Source organism: Carettochelys insculpta, chromosome 14 (assembly GCF_033958435.1).
Source record: "Carettochelys insculpta isolate YL-2023 chromosome 14, ASM3395843v1, whole genome shotgun sequence".
NCBI classification, from domain to species: Eukaryota; Metazoa; Chordata; order Testudines; family Carettochelyidae; genus Carettochelys; species Carettochelys insculpta.
The window spans coordinates 25,875,976-25,901,723 of NC_134150.1; the positions used below are offsets into that span (position 1 = coordinate 25,875,976).

A 25,748-nucleotide genomic window follows, 5' to 3' on the forward strand; every position below is an offset into this window, starting at 1 on the left:
GGAGGGGAGCTGGGGGGGTGGAGCTGAGCCAGAGCCATACCAGGGAAAGGGGTGGGGGGGGGTTTGAACCGAGACAGGAACATAGAACCAGAGCTGTGCGCAGGGGCTTCCAACTCGGGTAGGTGGTTGAAGCAGAGCCACATACAGAGGGTTTGAGCCAGGGCCAGTGCAGTTTGAACCAGGGCAGGAGGACAGAAACAGGTCTGAACGCAATGGGGTTGAACCAGGTGGGCATAGGGCACTGAGCCAGGGCCAAGTGCAGGGGCAGGGATTGAGCTGGAGCCAGAGCTTGGCGCAGGGATCGGGGCGGGGGGTGACCTGGAACCGTGCGCGGGTGATGACGGGGGGCTGGGGGAAGGGGTTGAACTGACTCTGGGGAGAGTGGGATTTTGAGTTGTGCTTAACTTGCGTTAAATGTGAGTTAAGCGCAAGTTGAAATAGCGCATTTCGAGGGCTTACTGTATACTATTAGTTGCAAACTGTTCACTTCAGGTTCAGACTGAAGACGTCCATGCTATAGGAGGTGCTGAAATAAAAAGGATCTGAAAATATGTAGCACCTTTGCTTGTTATTTCAAAAGGACGACAATATTTGGTCAATCCTGGCAATTAGAAAAATAATTTGTTAAGTTTCATGGTCTACACTACTCCAGGCCCCACAGCAACTTCCAAGAAAGGTTCAGAGTGTGAGGTGCTACGACCAAGATACCAACTGCCACAAGATAATTAAGGAGATCCTCCCACATCCCAGACTTGCTGAGACATACCATCTCAGAAAAAGAGAAATGATTTAACACGTCATACATGGAAGGTCTGCTATAGACATAATAAGGAAGGATTCGTCTGCCTTTCCTATAATTTTTTACCATCCTTTCTTCTCTAAACAAAACTTCTTCAGTATTTTATTCTGACAGCACTGCCTCCATTTCTATTGCCTCCTGAAGAAGAGGAAATACTAACAGCTAACGGAGAACATGCAAAGTAATTCTAGATGCACCTGTCAAATGAATTCTACAGCAAGAGTGCCACTTATCAGTTCCAGATTGGAAGTGCCTGATGAGGCAAATGTTAGCACTGAATGTTACACCCAGCTCTATTACATCATCAGTTTTCCTGTTTAAAAAAAATAAAGTCATGCCTACTTGCATTATGAGAAGTATAATATTTATTTACCAAGTTGATGGGACTTGCACCACAATTCTGGATCCTTCTAAACTAATTTGAGGAGCGTATGCTTCTTTATTTTCAATCTGTGCTGTGTCCACAACCACCTAAGAAAATAAAGTAACAATATTTAGTTCTTTTAAAACTATATTTATGCTGTTTTACCACCTGAAATTCAAAAGTGACAAAACACACAGACCCGCAGCAAAATGTAACTGCAATTTGTTTTCCATTTTAATATATCAAAATGGTAAAAGAAAGAATTTCCCAAATCAAGCATTTAAATAAAACAGTACAAACAGTACAGCTAAACTAAGTAGTCATGCATCGCCACATGTAGTATCAGGTACTGCACTTCACATAGGCATCACAATGGCTGTCACATTTGGAGGCAAAGAATACTAATTCTCCCAAGCCATTACCTCAGTAGAACCAAAAGCATCTTTTTTAGTGAACTCTTCTGAATAAAACTGATACTTAATTGGGATGCCTGAGGTGAAAGACATGACAGTATTTTAGTCTGCAACTCCAGATTAACTTGGAATTCCATGATTCTAAGATCCTGCATACACAGTCCCTGCCTCTACCCAGCCTGAATATTGTGTCATTAATTATGTGTTCCTTAGCAAGAAAAAGAAGATGACCATCCAATTTGTGGACTGTGGGTCCCCTTCCATAAGATATCGTTTCTATAGCTGGAGGGTTTGAAAATTACCACTCTCTCTTGAACCTTCCCTTTTTACAGAAACTGATTCAGAAGGACAGGTTCACGTAAGCCTCAGCAACGGCAGAGTAAGTAGGTTGACTATTTGATTTATGTTTACACTTGATGTCTAGTCTTCATCCACAAGCCATTTTGGTAATTTCTAATAGTTCTTTTGGCTGTGCTGAAACTCAGAAATGTCTGAGTCACCATCAGATCTTGTGCCAATGACTAACAGATTAGCTGTACCATTTGACTTTGAAATGGCAATGTCCTCCAGTGCAGAGAAGCAGTAGAGGATTTAAGTGGCATGTCTGCAAACACTCTCCATTATTTCTGCTATTATCTGGTAAACAGGCATCAACTGGTGGTGATGGAGAAATATGTCAGGTGAAGCATTTGAAATGAAGGAGCCTGAAGTCTGTCAAGATTCTATATTCCTTCCTATGGTATCAAACCTATTAAAATTGCAGCTAGCATAACTGTGCTGCCATTGCCCACTCTGTAAGTGTTTCACAACTGAGACTATGACTGCATTTGCTGCCCCTGGAAAATTGTCTCATTCCATTCCTCTCTACTTTTAAACAGTGTGAGACACCCCCTCCCCCCCTTTTTTTTAAATAGAGGTCATAATCATTAGTGTTTGCACTATATACAAGTGTCCCGACACTTTTTTTTTAAAAATTACAGTGTCATCCTATTACTTTGTTTAGGTTTCAGAGTATTTATGAAATTTGAATTGTATTTTACAGATGTTGATTTATGCAGCACCATGGCTGAGAGTACAACAGGATAAGAAAAAAAGATTTATGAATGTAGCTAGTTTTTCAAGAGAGAGATGCCATTTGCAACTCAGATGTGTGTAATTCAGAAGTAAATCTTGATTCACTAGGACCCAATTTACAAACATAAAAAATAATGCTCAGCATTTAGCCAAGGTTATGATATCTTGGATTTATAAAATTACTATAAGTTAGGATGTTGCTGTTACTGTACTAATGCTACTGTCACTGTGCTAATGACAGGGAGAAATGCTAGCACAAAACTACCTTGATTATAATTAAGCTTTCAATTTTTCCCTAGCATGCATGACATCCAATTAGGAAAAGTCATCGCTGCAAGTTTTTCCTTACAAAACTAAAAAGAAAACATCTTAAATCCATATGTTAATGCAGTTAAAAATGCAGGGAGGGAGTCATTCAATATGACTCAGTGCCAAAATGCATGACAACAACATAGAAAAGCATTCACAAAAGGTAATTTCAACATTACTACAGAGCCATCAATTCAACAGTACTAACATAAATGTTTTCGTCAGAGACTGGGGATCAGGCAATGCCACAAACAAATCAGCCACTGCTCATGTATAAACAAACACAGGAGACAAGTCTTTGGGAAAAGTAATGCTGTGTTCTGAATTGTTTCATTTTTCCCTTTGAAAAATTAATATTAGAAACAGTGGTCAGCAGAAGGAGCTTATATCAGAATAGTTACATCTCTCAAGGATGTAAAAAATCCATACTTGAGAGATGTAGCTATGCCAATTCATCTCCAGGAATAGACAGTGCTTGGTTGACAGGAGAATCAAAGTAGCTGCTGCTACTTTGGGGAGCTGGATTATTATTTATGCCAGTGGAGACACTCTCCTGTTGGCACAGACACCACTTCAGTGTAGGCATTAGGCAGTTAAGCACTACCATTTAAATAGCAATAAAACTAATGTTACAGTAAGCTCTTCCATATCCAGCATTCTATTATCCGTAACTCTCAAATAACCGGCATTTTAATAATAATTAATTTTAATTAAATTTTCCATAAGTATAGTATAGTGAAAATAAATGCAAATAAATACAGCAAATACAATATAAGTTACACTCAACAATACTACAGTTGCTGGTAAATAAAGTACTCTGCATACATTTTTGTTTGTTTCTTAATATCTAATTTTGTTTTTCTTTAGTGTTATGCATTACCAGATATACTTCTCTATTATCCAGAATATTTGAATATCCAGCAACCTCCCAGTCCAGGGGCTGCCAGATATGAAAGAGTTTAGTGTAGTATCTTTACAATACAGCTGGGCCTGGCCATCAAATTGGGTTTCTAGTTGCTTTGCATTATTGGAGGAGCAGCACAAAGCATAGATGGAGTGTGCCAGTGAATATGCAAAGCGCCCCTGAATTCTCAAGCAGAATGGGTTGAGTTTAACTGAGTGCAGCAGAATAAACCTTGGTGAACATGAGAACGTTTTAATGTAGTTTTGAAAATTCAGAATATGATTTTCCCAAGTGTTGAGTTGTCACAATTTCAGTTGACTTAAAACTGAAGATCAGGTTCTTAATCTACAAATAAAGACAAATATTGAATACCTAGTGCAACTGCTTTTTTTTTTTTTTTTGGTTATCTGACATATTAACCCAGCGAAACCCTGAATAATTAAGCAGTTTATGAGTTACACTTAAATTTCTCTTCCTAATCTTCATGAGACTGTCGTACAATGGTTATTTGTCACTTATGTGTCAAGTTATCTCATGAATCTCAGCCAATACAGATATATTAGTTTCCAAAAACAGTAAAATGAAGGGTATGCTATGCCTTCTCCTGATTCTTTTATCTGATTCCTGAAAAAAAAGTAAATTCTATACAGAGTGACCACATGTTTCTCCCACCCAGCCTCGTGGTTACTTAGGAAATGGCTTCCTGTTCAAGGGACATCTATTGTTCTTGTTTTACAGGTGTTTCCTCCCTCACCCCACCCAGAGAACACTCGCAAAAGGAAAAAAATTAATTTGTCATCATTACCTAAAACTGTTTGCAAATGTAATTTAATTTTGCAGACTTATTTTTACAAAGCACCATAGATGTGCAAAGCAGTCTATACACAAAAATGGCAAATCCCTTCTCCCACAAGATTGCAGTGGGGTGAGAGAGGGAGGCATAACAAACCAACAATAAGGTAGGAGTATAAGAAGGTAAGGTTTACAAGAGAAAAAGATCTTACATTGCTTACTGTCATGGCTACTCCTCCGAGACTGTTACACATCTTGGTGTAGTGCCTTTGAAAAAGAAAGGCCTCTGCTTTTTGACAACTGATGCCAGCAGTGAATAGAGTTATTCTTGACTTTTTCAAGTCATTGCTAAAATGGGCAATTTAATTTTGACATGCACTATAATCCAAAGGAGTTCTATGCCAGCCTATCAGAATTCTCATGATACCAGTCCTTCAATGGTCCTATTCTCTCCAGCTGTGATTTTTCATATCCCATTGCCACTGAGCACCAAACTCTCACACCTGGAGAAGAAACCACCTAACCCCTCCCAAGAATGCCTCTGCCCTGATTCAACCCATCTGGCATCTAATATTTTCAAAGTATTTCTTCCTCAAAAACACCTACTCAGAATGAGACCAACAATCTTACTATCTCACCACCACCACTTTCCTTTACCTCCAAAAAGCAACCCTCCTGTGCTATACAGGTCCCTATTAGTAGCTGTTCTGTCCAGGGGTTGATTAGCAATGGAGAAAACAGAACAACATGATTAAAGTAACTTTCATTTTATATCTTGTTCACAGTTCTGATGACATGCCCATGAGTTAAGATATGAATAAGGGAGAATATCTTAAATCTGTGCAATTAATGGTCAAAGATGTAGACGTAATTAATTTCATGTGATGCTTACAATACCAAAGTAAGTAACGTTCAAACAGAAACACATGACAAATAGAAGCTTCACTATTTCTGCGGAAATTATCAACTCATTAGCAATAAAAGAATTGCTTTAATAAACTAAGAAATAAGTCAAAGTAAGCTGAGGGCTTGGGCAGCCACCCAGGAGAGATTCAGGGGCAGCCCAGATGATTAGTAGAGCACTCACAGCACCCAGAGCCAGCAGCATGTTTCTACTGGTGGTGCACATCCAAACATGCCTTGGCGCACATAACATTTATTCTGCCCATGGATGTAAAACTTTAGAGGGAACACTGGTCACAGCCACTCAGAAATCAGCTACTTCTCATCTCAACTGATGCAGCAGCTGGCCTCACAAGATATGAAGCAATCTGCATCCTTTTTATGGGCAATTAAAAGCAAACAAGTCATGACCATTCCATGCTTAGGTTGCACACAAAGTAAAAGACCGCTGACAGTACAGGTTGAACCTTTCTAGTTAGGCACCTTCTAACCTTCTAGTCCAGCACCCTCAGGACCTGACCAATGCTGAACCTCAGAATTTGCTGAATTTGCTGGAGATCAATATTGCCTAGCGCAGCATTACCAACATTTCCACTGCTTAGTGGACTCTTAAAAGACATTTAGGGGTACACAGAATGCTCAGAACTAGAACGGGTGGCTGTAAACAAACTTTACAGGACTTCAGGAAACTTGTCCACATGATAAGGGGACAGCCAGCTAACTAAAATCATGCCAAATGACTGATGTTACCGGTCCAGAGAGTGCCAGACTAGAAAGGTTCAGCCTGCATATGATCCAACAGTTAGGCTGAAGTCTGAGTCCATTACCTAGCGCTGGTTTTAAAAGAAGTTCACAAAGTCATACGCACTTTTAAAATCATATATTTCCTACTGCACTGTTAAAGGAGAGCTGCTCCCATGTCAATAGATTGAAAATTCACAATAGCCCAAAAGAAACGCTTGTCATAAATAAACAGAAGTGCTCTTTATTAACAAAAAGAAGACTGCAGTGATTAGTCAGACCATAGATAAAATGTTTACCTACGAAAACATCCAAATCTTAAAACAATATCTGAAGAGTTCCTAAAAATATTTTACTGATGAATAGCGCAAATGTCTCCATTGGAATTACCATTTTGCTTATATCTAAGGAGTGCGGGGGAGGGGAACCTCTTACAGCAATTAAAAAGGAAATCCAGCTCCCACTTGAACAGTGAACAAAAATGAGCTGCATTTCTTGTATCCTAATCTACATCAGGTTGTAAAAGCTGCAGCTTCCTATTTGATTTTAAAACATCTAGTGCTTTTCCTTTTGTAAAATCAGACAATGTTAAAAATATTACGGCGAACGTTTCCAACTGGGATAAGTGCTTCTGAATCTGTGGTGCGCTAATATTCATCTGGCTTACCAGCAAACTTCTCTCTAACACTGGAAACTGAGGAAACTGTACAGTTTCCAATGTGTTTCAATAATGTTTTCATATCTGTAAGAGAAATTCTAGTGTAGTTTTATGTAGGTATTTTGATTGTTAGATTATTGGTCAAATTGTCAAACATAATTACAAAGCTTTTAATGCTTCTCATATTTTATTCAGTCATGTACTTAATTTTGGGAATTTGTTCTCTAATGTGCTGAGGACAATGGTCCTAGTCCTACAAATTATCCATCTTCTATCAGTCCGAATTATGTCAGTTTTCCTTTAAGAGATGAGCTATTATTGTTCAAATATAGCTTTAAAAATAATCTGTTTACAGATGATCCATCCCCTTCAGCCATAGTTACTTACCAGTCCAGCTTGGCCAAATAATAACTGTACAGCAGTCTTGCAGGCTCCCCGCCAAGTAGATGGGCAAACCTGATTTAGCACTTCAGTAACAGGAGAGTCGTCCCGGGGCGTAAGTCCATTATGGCAACCAGCTTCTTTGATCAATTGTAGCATTGTGTGCTGCAAGTTACAAAAGCTGTTACACACTCTACTCAAAACAGCCCAGCATATTTTTTTTTTTAAAAATCTATTTTACTGCATGAATATTTTGAGATTACAAAGAGGAAATAAAATGTTCCCAAATGTCCTCATCTTGCAATTTTGATTTGTCTAAAGGATATGCTCAAGGAAATTAAACACACATAGTAGCATTAAATATAAAAGCTCTCTCACCCTTAACTGAAACATTTGCTACCTGTAAACAGTTTAAATTATAAAACACCTCAATATAAATTGAAATATGAAATTAGTATGGTGACCAATACATAGGAGAGCACCTCATCTGAAACACTGTAAGTCAATCGAGTTCAAAAGGCAATCCATTTTTAACTTTTCCAGAAACGGAGCTAAGTTTACTTTGAAAAGGTAAAAATGCTGATGAAGATATCCAAATAATTTTGGGTGGTGCTCTCATCCTCCCCTCCCCCACGAGCTCTAAAAATACCTTTGAATGCATTTGGTATGATTGGTTTTACGTTTATAATTTGATACTGCATATTTAATATTGAATTTTAACAAGAGGCTAGATTTGGAGTCATTACCGTTTTCAGCTTCAGGTTTTCTGCTGCAGACTCATTAAAGGATATTCCTTTTAGAAAATGGGATCCTATCTGAACAGGTACAGTGGGGAGTTCACACTGAATTGGCTGAGATGGAGTCTGTCTCCTTCCTGTTTGTTGAGCTTCAGCTTCACTACAACAGCCCTTGAACAAAAAATGCCAGTCAATGAGCAGTAAGGGAGAGAATAAATAAAAAGCTAATAAAAAGATCAACATTTAAGGAATTACCATTCTTTACCATTCAGTTTCAGAGGGAAAAAAAGGGTAATGGCTCTTACCTGCAAACTTGCTTCAATAGCTTTTGGATTCAAGTGGAAGCCAGCCTTCATTGCATACTCGCAATGACCTAAACTCTCCAATGCGATTTTATACGCCTGATGATATAAAAAATTTTTAAAAAATCAAGTTAGTTACAATCAACAAGTGATTCAAAAGTATATATATGAATATACACAGTCATGTTCCACAGCACAGCCACAATCCTCTACGTACAATACAGTAGGATTGCGACTTTCGCGAGGATTTGTTGTTGAGAACCCTTGTGAATGTTGAATTTTGCAAAATTTGGATGCACTGCACTGTGGCTAGAGCACCTTGCAGCAGCTCCAGAAGCACCGCACAGGCGGCTATGGTGTCTTACACAGCAGCACTGCACAAACAGCTACTGTGCCTCATGCCATGCAGGGGCAACAGCAGCACCACATGGGCGGCTATGGTGCCTTACGTCATGCAGCAGCAGCATCGTGCGGGTGACTACGGTGTCTCGTGCCATGCGGGTGGCTACAGTGCCTCGTGGCATCAACAGCAGTGCTGCGTGGGCAGATACAGAGTCTCACACCGCGCAGGTGGCTACAGTGTAGGGGATGACGAGCCATTTGCGAATAACTGAACTCACAAGTGTTAAATTCACAAACGCCACAACCTTGCTGTGCTCCACAGTCATACCACTTTCACTTGATTGAATTGCTTGTTTTTGTGTAACACATTCCTGCCCTGCTTCAATTCTGTAACTCTTGATGATAGTAGACGTGGAAAAAGTGAGAGAATAAGGTAACTAACCTGCAAAGCACTGTCAATTTTCACATTCAGTTCTTTCAGCTGATGCTCAGGGATTGCCACACTTTGTGAGCAGAAGAGTTGCTGAACCTCAATTCCAGCCAGACAACCATCACAGCCTCTTTCTCTCAGCCGAGATGTGGCCTTTAAGACAAGGCATCATCAGAAATAAGGCATAGTATTCGTTCAGCATTAGGATAGATTCGGTCTACTCTAAGTTTCCACACTAGGTCCAAGAACAACAGCTGACTGGTATATATTGTGATTATTTAAGAATACAGACTTTCTTTATGTGTCATCTTAAAATCATGCAATTATTGTGATTGGTGATTTTAGTTCACTGTAAAAATAGATGTTTACATTTTTTTCTAGCTCTATAATTGTAGAGAATTTGATCTTGTGTTTTTCTTTTATTTTCTCATTTTCCATGACACAAACTTGATTCTGTCAATCTGTATATGATTGTCTATATTTTGACACATAATTATGTGTTTCCTTCATAAAAATAGTCTAACTGGCTGAAGGTCCCAACTTACTTTTTTTATGATAAAGATTAAGGCCCCAGCTGTGCAAACAGGTACCTAAGTACTTAACTTTAACCAGGTATATCTATTTCTATATAGCAACTTCCAAGACACTAAGACTATAAAGTACAGTAAAAGCTTTATTATCCAGCATTCCCCAAAAGCCATATATAGCAAATAGCTGTCAACCCCTATTTTATTCCAGTCAGTGAGAGAAAGCAGTTGCTGCATGACCAATTACTAAAGTTCATCTAGATTCACAGTCCCACAGGAAACTTGTCTATTGTCTGCTACCTTGAAGATGTTAGTTGATAAAGGGAAGTCCTGAGAGGATTTCCAGTCTAGATGACTAACACGTCCATCTGTTCTGCCAAACAAGACTTCAAAAGCACATAATCCAAGTCACTTTACTTTTAAGGAAAACATATACTCAAAAAGTCTGAACCCATTTATACTCTAGCAGATTATAAATTTAATGTCAGCTACAAAAAGAAGAAAGCATGTATTTTAAGGCAATTAAACTAAGTTCCCTTGTAAAGTTATTTTCCTTGCAGAGAAGATATGGATCCCACAGATGGCATAGATATTTTGAAAGTATGTATTTAAAGATAATTTTGAACAATTAAATGTTTGAGAATTTTGGACCTCAATCATCAGCAAGAAAATTATTTCTCTATTTCGTTAGCTTGTAATCTTGCAGCACTTTGTGCATAATGTCACTGCTTCACTGCAGATTGTTTCCTTCGCTTGTGTGAGGTTTTCACTACAGAAAAACATTTTAAAAAATAGGAAAATTGGTTCCAGGACTTAATAGTAACTAAAACTATTTTAAGTGATTTAAAGAATATAGAAATAAATTCAAGGTTAGAGTCCTTTTAATATAAAACAAACATGAAGAATTTTGCATATTAGGGCAACTAATTTCAACACTGCCAATTATTCATATGAAATGCTCCGTTTCATTGAAAGCAAGGCATCCATACCTCTGCAGCTCCTCTCCACGAGCGTACTGCATCCTCTAGCTCAGTGGAGGGGCTCAAACTGGAGGTTCCCACTTCACTCACGTTCTTCCTTTCCTGAGCTACAGCTTCAGCAAAACAAGAGTGTGCCACTGGCTGGACCTTCTGCAAAGCTTGTGACAAAAACTGAAAGTGAACCTGCATCACTGTCAAGAAACACCGTCCAAGTAACTATGAAAGAAAAGACAAAATTCAGGTGTGAGTTCAGGGTTATTTTGGTCAATGAATTCTGATGACTAAGTTAAGCAAGCAAATTAAGTTCCTAACGTTAGATGGCTCAATGAAGAGCATAATGCTTCACAATCAAGCCATTATCAATTCAAAATCATAGCTAATACTTAACTATGTTCTTAAAACACTTAAAAATCGTTACAGAACACCGGGGTTCTATGTATTACTCAAAAGCTTGTAAGATGCTGCTTTTATTTTAAGAAAGATCAGATGTCTGCTTCCCATAAACTTTTTTGGTATCATCTTTATAATGCTTCTGTTCTCAAGCCATGGTTATTTCAAGAATGCAAATCTCAAAAGCTGATTCAATTACACAGCCATGACACATATAGAAAAGAAATAAACAGTCTTGTAAAATGTAAGTACTACACCTTCACTAAATAAAAATGCCTGCATTAAAACATCACTTCTATGTGATGTGTCACATTTTTTTTACAATGTTGACCAACATATAGAATCTACAGTTGTGAAACCGGTACACACCAGTTCATCATCAGGTTTATAACGAAGTTTAACTTTCTACTTGGAAAAACATCAGAAATGTAAGTGAAAACATTTCGACATTTGAGACAGTGAACACTTTTCTTTGGCTTCTTTGGAGAGCAATCTTGACTGATCAAGAAGTAGGTATATGTAGAAGAACTTGTAAACTGACAACCTTATCTCTTACATCATCTGACAGCAATGCCTAGAGCTAACAGAAAGTCCCCCTCCAAAATACTTCAAAAGGGACCATGTGAAGAGTGATAAGAGAACAGAAGAGGGTCTAGAAACCCAGAAAAATTACTAATGCTTTCTAAGTTACTATAGAAAGTAATTCAAATGGTTAGTATGCTGCAGTAGAACTTAGACTATATGGGCTTTATTCCCAGCTCCTCCACTTATCTGCTCTCTAGCCCTGGGCAAGTCACTTTCCCTCTGTGCCTCTGTTTCCCCTCTCCGCTTTTGTCTGTCGTCTATTTAGACTGTACGCTATTCAGGGAATGGACCATCCCTTATACGTATCTGTCTAACACAATGAGACCCAGAGCTCAGCTGAGGCCTCTAGGTTTTACAGTAATATGAGCAATGTTAGAAAAAACAGCTTCAAAGACTACTTGTGACTTTCAAGAAGAAAAGTAATCAAGATTGCAGCTTAAATCTAAATATTCAACATTTAAAGCGCTAATTTTTGTCTGGTACACAAGCATAAACACTTGTTATAAATATAAACACGGATAAACTTCACAGGTTTTTTTTCCTTTTAGTTTATTGTATTTGTCCCAGAGAGAAAGTGACAAAATATGAATGTAATATTTATATGTCAGGTCGAAGAACCTAAAGTCTGTAGTCCAAATCCAGCCCACAAGGCCCAAGGCTATCCACCTGCCCCTGGCATCCGGCCTGCTATGGGCTGGGAGGCGTGGCACCTGAGCCTCACAGGCCAAAGTCAGGCAAGCCTGGAACAGACTTGGCCCACAATCTCTGCCAGGAAGGGAAAAGAAGTGATTCTTCACGCTCCTGCTGCTACCACCACTCCCCATCCGCTGGCTGGGAGAATGGCAGCACTAAGAAGCAGCTACCTGGAGACCTTTCCCCTGGTGCTCTGATTGGCTGGAATAGAGGCCATTCAGAGCAGCAGGAGCCAGCAATGCACAGACAGACATGGAGTCACATGTGCCCCTGGGGAGCTGCACCATGTAAGCAACCCCCTGTCCAGACTGCTCACCCCCAGACGACTCCTGCATCCCCTTCCTGCCCAGATCACCCACCTCCAACGTGCTTCTGCACCCTACCACCCTCTCAGATCCCCACAAGCCCTAGTCTGCTCCTGCATCCTCCCTCTCATCCAAGTTCCACACCCCAAGCCCATTTTGTGACAGTCCCCTTCCATAGTAAACCCCTAATTTTTTCCACACCCTAGAGGCCTGGGAGGACCATAAAATCTAATAGCCCTGGCACTCCTAGGCTCTTGGGATGTTGTGCAAGAAGGATGAGAAGAGTATTTATTTATTTATTTATTTTGCATTTCTCACTTGTGTGGTGTCCGACTGATTTTTATGGGGACCCAAAAAAAGGTTCTCCATCCCTATACACGTGTAATCTCCCTTTACAAATAGCTTAGTAGAAGTAAACTGTCACACCATTTTAGGACAGATGCATGAAATCTACAAACAATGTACAAAGGCATTCTGTCTTAGAGAACAAAAAGTTATCTGGCTTATTTTCAGTTACATTCTTTTTCAATAAAAATATTCAGCTACAGTGATCTTACTGGCAAGAGCCTGGAGTCACAGTTATATGCATTAATAATCTACTTTAACAGAACTTTATCAGTGGCAATTTTTGTTTCCCAGACAGCCTTCTTTTGACATTCCATTCTGGTTCAATCATTTCCCCTCTTTGTACAACATATAACATTAAACAGTTTTGATACTATGACTGACCTCAGCAAGTGTGGTCTGGTTTATTAAAAAGGTATTCAGCAGACAAGAATAAAACACCATGTTGCTTGATTACAAAATTTAGAAGATTTCTATGGAAACTGCAGAAGCCAGTAAGGAGAAAACCAACAAGCTGAACATTTCAATGTACAGAACATACCAAGGATGATTTTCAGAGGGAAGAAAATCCACGCTCATTAGGAATTTCAAGCTGGTGAGACTCTAAAGGACATTAAAGGTACAAGAGGCTGAAATCTTCCTTCTCTGGAAACTATCTCAAAATGAACAGACAATTTTGTTTGACAATGCACTCCACGTTCCTGGTATAATTTGCAGTGTTAGACAATGAGATTAAAAACCTAGTATTGTCACATAAATCCAAATCTTCTTCTATTGTACTTCAGTTATTGTTCAGAGTTTATTTTAAAAATAAGAATAGTATCAGTGGATGGGGATTCTTGCACTGTTCCTTTCCACAGAGAGATTACAATCTTGACACAGAATAAGATAAAGTAACAGAGAGACAGCTGTGCTAGTTTATATACTATCAAAACCAAAAAGCAGTCCAGTAGCACATTAAAGACTAACAAAATACTTTATTAGGTGCTGAGCTTTCACGGGACAGACCCACTTCTCTGGTATGGCTATGATCTGAAGAAGTGGGTCTGTCCCATGAAAGCTCAGCACCTAATAAAGTATTTTGTTAGTCTTTAAAGTGCTACTGGACTGCTTTTTACAAGATAAAGAAGTGGGTGGGAGAGAAGAATAAACCAACAATAAAACAAACATGGTTTTACACAACAAATGAGACTTTAAGCCCACTATCTGGTTAAACACTATTTGTGGCAACAATTCTCAGACATCACCGTGCTGAAACAAGACAAAGTAATGACTACATGACTTTTGGGGAGTTTCCCCTTCCCACGTATGCCTTTAACAATAGAAAATAGATACTATCACAATTTGGTGTTTTTAAAAATATTTTTCTATGTTTAGAAAGGAAAGGCAATCTAAAACACAACACATACATTTTAAAGGGGTATCTAGTTGTTAGTCTGTTATGAAGGCGTGAGGAACTACTGAATGAGCTTTACAACACACTTATACAGTTGACCTCATGAGGCTGTCTGACTGCTTATGTCTTTTCCAAAGCATATGGTAAGGTAGCACATATACATGAGCAAACATGACTATGCAATAAAAACAAAGTGACACTTGTCACTTCAAATTAGTATGGAGATGCTTGAATATGGAGCTCCTGAAGGGATCCACTGAAACAGGGTAGACAAAAATCAATGATTTTAAAAAAAAATCAGATTTTTTTATTTGTTGGATTTAAAAAAAAAAAAATCAATAAAATCCTAAAATTCTCATTTAAAATAAGTTACAATTAAATCTGATCACAAAACACATCACACATACACTTACAGTCTGATAAAATTAATTAATAGCTTTAGTCTGTCCAGCCTCACTACCAGCTCTTGCTTCTTAAAAATTATGGGCTTTCAATTTTGTTTCTCAGCAGACTGAAAAGAACATGTAAAAAGACAGACACAAGCAGGATACACATGTTTTTGTTCTGTGCATACGTGGTGGTGGATGTTGGCCAACTTGGAAGTCAAGTTAGTTAAGACATTGTCTCACAGACAGAGAGACAATATATAGAAAATGACAGGAGGTAGTGTAAAAAAAAACAATGGAGTAGATTGGAAAGAAAAAGGGAAGACATTTAGCATATACACAGCTTCCTATATTCTCCCCACATTTTTGCCATAGAAAAAAATGTCACAGCTTCTGGAGGTAAGAGAGACCCTATCTAGGAATATTTTGAAGAAATTAGTTCCCTGGGTAGGACAGGAAAATGTGACAAGTGTAAGCAGTGCAAGATGATGCAGGGCTTAGTGGCAAGACTGAAACATCATAAGGAAAACTACTTACTGGGAGAAAACGTTGTGTATGAAGATATGTCCACAGATACGCGATTCTAGCTACGGCAACTGCGTAGCTAGAAGTGACTTACTTTTAATTGACTTACCTGGCCGTCTTCACAGAAGGAGGTCAACAGGGGAAAGTCTCCCACTGACCTCCCTTACTCGTTGCAATATTGAGGAGTACAGCAGTAGACTGCCAACCCCAGACAATTCGATTTTGCACATCTCTACCACGGGCATGAAATCAAACTCTGGAAGAGCAACCCTTTCCAGGTCTATCTTCCATATAATCTAGACATACCCTTGGTCTCCAAATCCTAGTCCAGGGCCCTATTCACTGTGCCATATTGCCTGAAGTGCCAAATGAAGCTTTATACAGAATTTTCACTTAATATTTTGGAAGTGATAGCAGATTAGTTAACTGTTCAAAATCTCCATCGCTTTAGAATTTCCTCATCAACTAGATGACTGGAGAGCTTGTTTTGGCCATTTTGATCCTTTCCACTACAAACCTAGAGCTTGATATCACTGTCTGTACGGTGCTTAACAATGGTGGTTCACACCTCTGGTTTCCCTTTCAGACAGCTGCTCATATACATAGTGTTTTGGTTTTGTTCTGCAGATTAACATTATTCTCCTTATGGTGGAATGTTATCAATTTTCAGACATCATAATTAAAGTCTAAACTTGATTAACTATTGTAGATTGTAAATTCATATAAGTTAAAGGTGTAATTTGTAAAAACTAACTGATCTTGTATAACAACCCTCTCTCTGTGAGAGCTTAGCTAAACACTTAACTACTTTAAAAACTAGTTTGAACTCGACAGGATTTTCTTTGTATCATATTAGTAAGAGTGTCCTCGCTGTTGGGCCCTTCTTTCCTTCTCCACTCAGAAGCAATGTCGAGGGAGACAGCTGCTCACAATGGATGTTGCAGTACCAAGGCAGCAGTGTAACTAGCCTGATTTGTTGTTGTAAAGCATTCATTAGTAAAAGTACTATGTTGCTATTGACAGTTTAAAACACAGCAAGTGACTAAGTGAATCAGATGTACTATTCTAAATGTTCAACTGGATTTTAGTTTTACTATAAACAGAAATTCGGGTTACATCAGCTTGTTCATGGACAAATGACTGCCAGCTAAAGATCACAACTTACTAATATGAAAACTGAGAATGACAGCAAGGATTTTCAACTAATTGCTGAACAGGGAAAAATATTAGCCACGTCCACTAAAGAAGAATCATTGTAAAAGTTTAAATAAAAATCCAGAAACTGTGTGTTGATTACTAAGAACTAGTCAAGATACAACATCATCATGAAACATTTTAAGCTCATCTTTAGATTTTAGATCACTATAGACAAAACAGAAAAACAAACATCGTACTTCCAACCTCAGGATGGTCATCATAAATTATTTAAAAAATTGTTGTGTTGGATAATAAGGTGTGACTAAGTTTTTTTGATTTTAAAATAAGCTCCCTTCCATTGAACAACCCTTAAGCCTTAATTACTGCTGGGACTCTAGACAGATTGAACTCAGATCATTTACTAGGAGATGACAAATGTATCTGCAGATCATTTTGGAGTGCCTTTATCCTCCATTATTACACAAAAGAAAACCTATGTTCTGTTCCCCACTAATCTTGGTTTACCAATCCCTGCCTCCCCGCACAGCTGTTTTTCTTCCCCTCTTTGTAATCTCTGATATAAATGACAATCTTTCGCACAAATTAGTGTCTCTCTCAAATGTATCTTATTTGCATATATAAAAATCTCTATAACCCACTTATATATGATATAAAGTGAGATTTTACTCTTGAAAGTGACTGAAGATTCGCATAATGGGGTCAGCTTTTTATTGTCTCAGTGAATTTAGACCAAATATTCAGAATTTACAAATGAAAAGATTACTTTTGTTCCAGACTTCACATCCAGCTAGATTATTTTCTTCAAATGCATCCACCATAACTGATTCTCAAGCCCAAATTATTCTCTTTCACAGATGTGCAACGTCACTTGAATCATTAAGTATCTGGAAACAACAAGAAGTCCTGTGGCACCTTACGGACTAACAGATATTTTGGAGTATAAGCTTTCGTGGGCAAAGACCCGCTTCGTCAGATGTGTGAGTGGGGGATATACTATTCTATTTTTTTAACAAATCAATTTTTTAACAGCTTGTTAGATATCAATATTTATTACAGCAGCGCCCAGGAACCAATGAGGTTCAGAGCCCCATGGCACTAGGAACGGCACAAAAATTGTAATACAGTAGTTAGTTCCTGCCCAAAGCGCTAACAAACTTATGGACAAGATAGCAATGTAACTACTAAGCGAAGCAATCAACGTGGACCCCCCCCAGCCCCGGCCCCTGACTCATGCATCTGATGAAGCAGGTCTTTGCCCTCAAAAGCTTATGCTCCAAAATATCTGTTAGACTGTAAGGTGCCACAGGACTTCTTGCTGTTTTGAAGATACAGACTAACACGGTTACCTCTATGATACTAAGTTCCTGAAATATCACTAATGGCTGTCATTAGAACATTTAGAAGTATAAATAGATTCACACGTCATATTTCTAACTTCCCATACAAGAATGATACATATACAGAAATAGGATACATGGATTCATCAGACTGTAACTGTAAAATTTATAGGTTGCATGACCTGTTTTGCATAAAGCATCTTCAAGTTATGCATATTCATATCCACAAGCCAATTTTCACAAAGTGAGGGGGGGGCATGATAATACCCATCAAACCACATAGTCCATTTAAGCATCTCCATTGGGAAAGATGGATTCATTCTAGTTTCTACAAGTTTGCCTTTGGTTAAATTCAATTTTCAGAGGTTCTAGAGTCATTTTCCTTGTTAACTACGGCTCCCTGTGGATTATAAATCTTTAACAACTTGTTAGATATCAGTAGTAGTAGGCATCCTTCAGTCTGCATAGACTATGAATCGTGCCCTTTATAGTTTCAATTGAGGACTTCATTTACAGCGTCTACTATGACTATGAAGACCCACACGAGAGTGACAGTCCTTGCTGCATCTCTTGCAGATGTGGTGGGTGTCTGGCAAGTCCTTAGGGTGCTTTCTGTGCACTCGCTTCTCCTCTGCTAGCTGTCTGATACTCATCTCGCCCTTCTGAAGGCCCTTGTGTAACTCCTGCCTCCATCTGCTGCGGTCGTCTGCCAGTTCTTCCCAGTTGTCCAGCTCGATGTCTACCTCTCTGAGGTCTCTCTTGCAGACATCTTTGGCTGTGTCTACACGTGCCCCAAACTTCGAAATGGCCATGCAAATGGCCATTTCGAAGTTTACTAATGAAGCGCTGAAATGCATATTCAGCGCTTCATTAGCATGCGGGCGGCAGCCGCGCTTCGAAATTGACGCTCCTTGCCGCCGCGCGGCGCGTCCAGACGGGGCTCCTTTTCGAAAGGATGCCGCCTACTTCGAAGTCCCCTTATTCCCATGAGCTCATGGGAATAAGGGGACTTCGAAGTAGGCGGCGTCCTTTCGAAAAGGAGCCCCGTCTGGACGCGCCGCGCGGCGGCAAGGAGCGTCAATTTCGAAGCGCGGCTGCCGCCCGCATGCTAATGAAGCGCTGAATATGCATTTCAGCGCTTCATTAGTAAACTTCGAAATGGCCATTTGCATGGCCATTTCGAAGTTTGGGGCACGTGTAGACACAGCCTTTGTAGCGCAACTGGGGGCGTCCGGGAGGTCTTTTGCCAGAGGCTAGCTCACCATACAGGATGTCTTTTGGAATCCTTCCATCATGCATCCTGTGGACGTGGCCAAGCCAGCAGAGCCGACGCTGCCTGAGGAGGGTGTGCGTGGTTGGGATACCAGCTTGCTCGAGGACGGCGGTGTTGGTCACTCTGTCCTTCCATGGTATTCCAAGGATGTGCCTGAGGCAGCGCAAGTGAAAGACGTTCAGCCTCTTTTCCTGGTGAGCATACAGGGTCCAAGTCTCGCTGCCATAAAGGAGGGTGCTGAGGATGCAGGCTCTGTAGACTTGCATTTTGGTGTGAGTGTACAGCTTGTTGTTATTCCACACTCTCTTGCTGAGTCTGGACAGAGTTGTGGCCGTTTTTCCGATCCTCCTATTTAGCTCAGTGGCCAATGACAGGGTGTCAGTGATGGTGGACCCGAGGTAAACGAACTCGTGGATGACCTCTAATGTATAGTTGTCAATGCTGATTGATGGGGATTCAGCAACATCCTGACCGAGGACGTTTGTCTTCTTTAGGCTGATGGTAAGCCCAAACTCCTTGCACGCTTTAGAGCACTGATCCAGCAGTTTTTGAAGCTGGTCCTCTGTGTGAGACACTACAGCAGCATCATCTGCGAACAGCATGTCTCTGATGAGGACTTCCCGCACCTTAGACTTAGCTTTCAGCCTTGCAAGATTAAACAGTTTCCCATCAGATCTTGTGTGCAGCAAGATGCCCTCTGTTGAAGATCCAAAGGCATGCTTCAGGAGGAGTGCGAAGACGATCCCGAACAATGTCGGAGCAAGCACACATCCTTCTTTGACGCCGCTCCTGATTCTGAAAGCATCCGATAATGCGCCGTCATATTGGATGGTTCCTCTCATGTCTTTGTGGAATGACTGGATCATCTTGAGTAACCGTGGAGGACAGCCTATCTTGTGGAGCAGTTTGAACAGACCATCCCTGCTCACCAAGTCAAAGGCCTTGGTCAGGTCGATGAAGGCTATGTAGAGTGGCTTCCTCTGCTCCCTGCACTTCTCCTGCAGCTGCCTTAGAGAGAAGACCATGTCAACGGTAGACCTCTCTGCACAGAATCTGCACTGCGATTCGGGGTACACCCTCTCAGCAATCTTCTGGAGTCTGCCAAGGATGACGCGAGCGAACAGTTTACCAGTGGTGCTTAGGAGGGAGATTCCACGGTAGTTGTTGCAGTCGCTTCTGTCTCCTTTGTTCTTATACAACGTTACAATGTTAGCGTCGCGCATATCCTGTGGAACCTCACCCTCTTTCCAGCACAGGCACAGTAGCTTATATAGGGGTTTCAGGAGTGTGTCCGTGGCACACTTGATTACCTCTGGTGGTATACCATCCTGGCCAGGGGCCTTTCCTGCTGCAATGCTGTTGATGGCTCTCTTCAGTTCATCCACAGTCGGTTCTTGATCCAGTTCATCCATTACTGGTAGGAGCCTGACGGCATCGAGGGGTGCGTCAACCACAACATTCTCGCATGAGTACAGCTCGGAGTAGTGCTCAACCCAGCGCTCCATCTGTTTGGCTTTGTCAGCGATGACTTCACCAGATTTGGATTTCAGAGGTGCCATCTTGTTCTGGGTGGGTCCTAATGCCTTCTTCATACCCTCGTACGTTCCTCTGAGATTATGAAAGTCGGCACAGGTCTGGATGCTGCTGCATAGCTGGAGCCAGTGGTTGTTGGCACAGCGCCTGGCTGTCTGCTGTACTGTTCTTCTGGCCGCTCTAAGTGCTTGTTGGGTACTCTGGCTTGGTGAGCGTTTGTACTCCAGGAGTGCAGCGCGCTTATTTTCAATGACTGGAATCATCTCATCAGAGTTAGCTTCAAACCAGTCGTTCATGTTTCTAGCTCTTCTTCCAAACACCGACAAGGCTGTGTTGTAAACTGTATCCCTCAGATGTTGCCATTTGGATGTCACATCGGCGCCCCCAGGGCCGCTGCACAGATTTTCCTGGAGGGTCTCTCGGAACTTTTCAGCTTTCTCCGAGTTTGCCGTCTGTCTGGCGTCAATGCGGGGCCTTCCAGCAGGTTTAGAGCGGTACAGCTTCTTGGGTCTCAGCTTGGGCTTGGAGCAAACTAGCGAGTGATCTGTATCACAGTCAGCACTATGATAGCTGCGTGTCAGAAGGACGTTTTTGAGGTTATTACGCCTAGTGATGACCATGTCTAGTTGATGCTGGTGCTTCGAGCGTGGGTGTCTCCACGACACTCTGTGCTGTGGCTTCATTTGGAAGAATGTGTTTGTGATACACAGATTGTGGTAGGTGCACAGTTCAAGGAGACGCTGTCCATTGTCATTAATTTTTCCCACACTAAAGTGTCCTAAGCAGGAAGGCCATGAGGCCCAATCAGCTCCAACTCTTGCACTGAAGTCACCCAAGATGTACAGTTGTTCACGAGCAGGTATTTGCACTACAGCAGCACTAAGCACGTCATAGAACTTGTCTTTTACTTCTGGTGTGGCGTACAGGGTTGGAGCATAAGCGCTAATCAGGTGGACGGGACCGGCGCAAGTTTGAAATGTGATCCAAAGAAGTCTTTCTGATCCACCCATGACTAATTCCACCATTTGTAGAAGAGTGTTTCTGACAGCAAAGCCAACACCATGCTCTCCGGGTTCTTCCTGGGCTTTACCCTGCCAGAAAAAGGTTTAGTCGTTTTCCTTTAGAGATCCCGAATCTGCAAGTCATGTCTCTTGCAGCGCAGCGATATCAACTCGGAGCCTCTTCAGTTCCTCATTGATGACAGCGGTCTTTCGGGTGTCACTGATGGCCTGAAGATCTTCAGTCAAGCCGGTCAGCATGGTCCGCACATTCCAGCAAGCAAGCTTAAATTGTTGGTGTTTCTCATTTCTTGTTGATTTTCTTATTGGTTTGCCTGGTGCCCAAATTTCAGTCACTTGTCAGGTTCAGGAACCTTAAGCCTCACGTACCCAGCGAGGCAGGTGAACTGTGGCAGGACAGTACCCTATCGGCTGGGGGCTGCCCAGCTTGAGGCGGGCGGTGACTGTCCAGTCAGATGCGAGGATCTCTCCCACCATCAAAGGCAACCCCTGGCGCTCGTTCTCTACGCCAATCGAGCAAGAGCTTATAACCGGTATCTGTTGCCTCCCGTGTTGATGCAATGCTGTTCAGCAATGCCGGAGTACCTCTCCGGGCGCGAGCCTGGGCACTTATCATGGAGACTCTGGGCTGCCCAGACACCAGTGTCCCCCTCTCGGCTTTACTGATATAGTCCAAAGGAGAGGATAACCTCCACGTCCGGTACCAGCTCAGCTGCAGGAGTTGCCGGGACAGTGCCAGAAGTTGACACCAAACCGCCTTCGGACTCCACTCCAGATTTTCTGTCAGGGTTTACTCCCTTAGCCTTGCTCCTTCCCAGAATAACTCACAAGGCAGTGGGGTGTGGAGAATGTGGTTAAGGATCCCACTACTTCATACCTCCCTGTCTCCACGAGTCACCATAGCTCCCTGTGGTGCAATGACCTCGTATCCCCAGGACCCTCCTCCCCACCTTTTGGCCCCCCCACCCCAGCTACCATCACTATAGGACCCTCCCCAACCCACTACCCCCATCCGCTCCCATGTCCGCCCTCCTCACTGCACTGGCCCCTCTCCCCCCAGCTGCTCTCAGTGCCCCCAGGTCCACCTTCCCCCATCGCTCTTCAGGCTCTTCTCTTCAGAGACTCCTTTTCCTGGTAGTGCTGCCTTGCAGGGCACAGGTGGAACACCATACCTGAAAAGGACAACAAACACGGGGCTCCTCCCTCGGCGAACTCCCAGAGGCAAACTCCCTTCCCTGTTAGCTGCTGCCCCTGTTCACTGCTCACAGTGGTCGCTGAAAGCTCCCTTCTTATAGAGAGAGCTGCTAGCTGGTTAGGCCTGGCTCAAAGCCTTGCCTCCAGTCTAATCAGCCCTTGAAGGCTCACCTGGCAGGAAACTCCCCCAGTTCATACCTTGCAAACAGCTCCTCTCTGCACAACACGAACTCAGGCACACAGGCAGCTGATCAAACTGCCCTTCTCTGCAAAGTAACATAGCTGCACAGACAGAGAGACATTCACCCACCAGCTCACCACACAGCCCCCCAAATCCCACACTCACCCAAGCTCCTCTAGGACACTTTGCCCAGAGGCAAACTCCCTTCCTTGTTAGCTGCTGCCCCTGTTCACTGCTCACAGCGTTCGCTGAAAGCTCCCTTCTCATAGAGAGAGCTGCTAGCTGGTTAGGCCTGGCTCAAAGCCTTGCCTCCAGTCTTATTAGCCCTTGAAGGCTCCCCTGGCAGGAAACTCCCCCAATTCACACCTTGTTAGATATCAATGACCTTTATTACCCCATCATAACAACTTGGCCCTCTCTACATCATTATTCATACTATTATCATATTTATTATAGCAGCACCCAGGAACCAACGAGGTTCAGAGCCCCATAGCACTAGGAACAGCACAAAAATCGTAGCTAGAGTCATCCAATATTAGACATAGCTCTGCAACAGAAAGATTTTCTGAGTCAGCTTTCTGCATATTGTTAAGGTGACCATCCATCCCGTATTGGGTGGGACGGTCCTGTATTTCAGATGCCAAAAAGGCGTCAACTTATTTTTAAAAAGGGACTAACTGTCCCACATTTGGGCCATCCCCCCGCTGACTTTTTCCGCCAGCAGCTGTGCATGCACAGCTGCTGGCAGGAGTCACTTCCCTGAGCCTTGGGGAATCAAGGGGAGTGTGGGCAGCTTCCATGTCCCTGCCACTTCCCCAGAGCTTTAGGAGAGGGCCAGCAGCTGCCCCCTCCTTCCTGGCTTGGTGGAGCTGGGAGCTGCCCCTCCCACCCATATCTCCCTGTCCTGTATTTGAGACAGGGACATATGGTCACCCTACATATGATCAATTTCACTGATGGCTGCAATTTCAAATCTTGCACTTTGCAACCTGCAAAAGACTTAGAAAGGTAGTGATGACAGAATAAACATATAATGTCTTCCAAATGGGAATATTAATCTTATCCACCCCAGCAATATTTTTCGTTAAGAACTGAAATTTCTGTCTGTGACATGAAAATTTTGTTTAAAAAAATTCTCAAAAAAATTCTGTCAGCTTGTGGCTAACTCCTCCTTTTAGACTGCAGAACAAAAGAAAAAGTATCGAGAAAGATGAGTGTTGGCCTAAACTTATTTTTCGCATACTTCTCAAATAAAAAAGTGATACTTCAAATTTAACCATACACATCAAAATAGGTTAGTGAATTAAAGATAGAATAGGTAGCAACAACAGCAAAGCACAACAAATAAGACCAACATTTTTTGTTTAGAAAACAATCCAATGAAAGTTTCCTTTGATTTCTTAAAGGATTTCAAACCCCATTCAAGTCTTTCCATTTTTCTGCATTGTTATCTTGATATTTGTTTGCATTGGAGATAGTTCCCTAGTTGCTGACCCAGTTATCATCTGTATCAATTGTTCAAAAGGTAGTAATCGCAGATTAAGTAAAGCAACACACAGGTGGCTGTGTTAGTCTGTATCTTCACAAATAAAAAAGCAGTCTGGTAGCACTTTAAAGACTAACAATAGAATGTCAGAGGTGATGAGCTTTCCTGGGACAGACCCACTTCTTCAGAATTTTCCAGATCTAAAGAAGTGGGTCTGTCCCATGAAAGTTCATCACCTAATGAATTCTTTTGTTAGTCTTTCAAGTGCTACAGGACTGCTTTTTAGATTAAGTAAAGTCATTTCAAAGAGGCATGAAGTGATCAGAAGACAAAGACCTGGCCAAATATTCAGCAATATCACAGCAGTTTCTAGGCATAGAAAATTAGGTTTTTGTTGTCTGTATTTCAGGCATACAATTATTAATATTTTTCCATCAAATATTACAAAAATAGCTTGATTAAAAGCACACATTTTGGTAGTAACTTACACTGATCATATTCCCTTTGTTTTGTCTGTAGCTCACAGAAATAATGTCTCCTCTAGAGCTGCATTTGCCTTCATTCCTGGATGCCTCAAACAGAAGAGCTACTGATTTGGAAAACTATAGAGATGGATCAAAAATCTGTGTTCTTATTTTGTAATAAGGTTCACACCAACAAAGCAGTGAGAAAGAAAAAAATATATCTGCATTCATGAAGTAGATTATAGCTACTCCAATTGGAGAAAAATTATTTCCCTGAAAAAAATAGATCATAATGAAGATATACCTACATCATAGAACTGGAAGAAACCTTGACAGATCATTGAGTTGAGTCCTTTGCCTTCTTGGTTAGGACCAAGCACCGTCCCCATCTGATTTTTTTTTTGAAACATGTATTTGCCCCAAACCCCTAAATGGCCTCCTCAAGGATTGAACTCACACCCCTAATGCTCAAACCACTGAGCTATCCTCCCCCACCCCCAATACAACTGACCATAACCATAATATTTAGTTATCTGCTCTGAAATGCCAAAACTTTCCCTAAAATAGCTTGCTTTTATTGTAATGACAGACACTGACATTTGTGATTACCTGATGTAACATATCAACACAGAGTCATCCCCAAGGAAGGTAAAAAAAAAATCACTGAGCTGCTCAGGAACTCATACATTTAAAAGAGACAGAGAATGGAGGCAAAATAAAAAACAGAGACCAAATTTACTGAAGCTAAACTGGAAAGTTTCTCGCCCAGTAAGTAGCAAAAACAAACTTTTTTTTCAGATAAAAAAAATATAGGCAATACTA

At 41.3% G+C, this 25,748-nt stretch overlaps 1 protein-coding gene across 6 annotated transcripts in view; it reads right to left on the reverse strand.

The window, feature by feature from the left end:
• GARRE1 (granule associated Rac and RHOG effector 1) overlaps positions 1 to 25,748 on the reverse strand; it is a 125,136-nt gene that overhangs the window by 27,348 nt on the left and 72,040 nt on the right. For all 6 annotated transcript variants that reach the window (XM_075008635.1, XM_075008634.1, XM_075008633.1 and 3 more), the window contains 6 exons: positions 10,666 to 10,872; positions 9,162 to 9,302; positions 8,381 to 8,476; positions 8,085 to 8,246; positions 7,345 to 7,503; positions 1,173 to 1,270 (listed from right to left, as the gene is read on the reverse strand). In XM_075008635.1, coding sequence (XP_074864736.1) covers positions 1,173 to 1,270; positions 7,345 to 7,503; positions 8,085 to 8,246; positions 8,381 to 8,476; positions 9,162 to 9,302; positions 10,666 to 10,872 — 863 coding nt within the window. The remainder of the gene's footprint in view (positions 1 to 1,172; positions 1,271 to 7,344; positions 7,504 to 8,084; positions 8,247 to 8,380; positions 8,477 to 9,161; positions 9,303 to 10,665; positions 10,873 to 25,748) is intronic.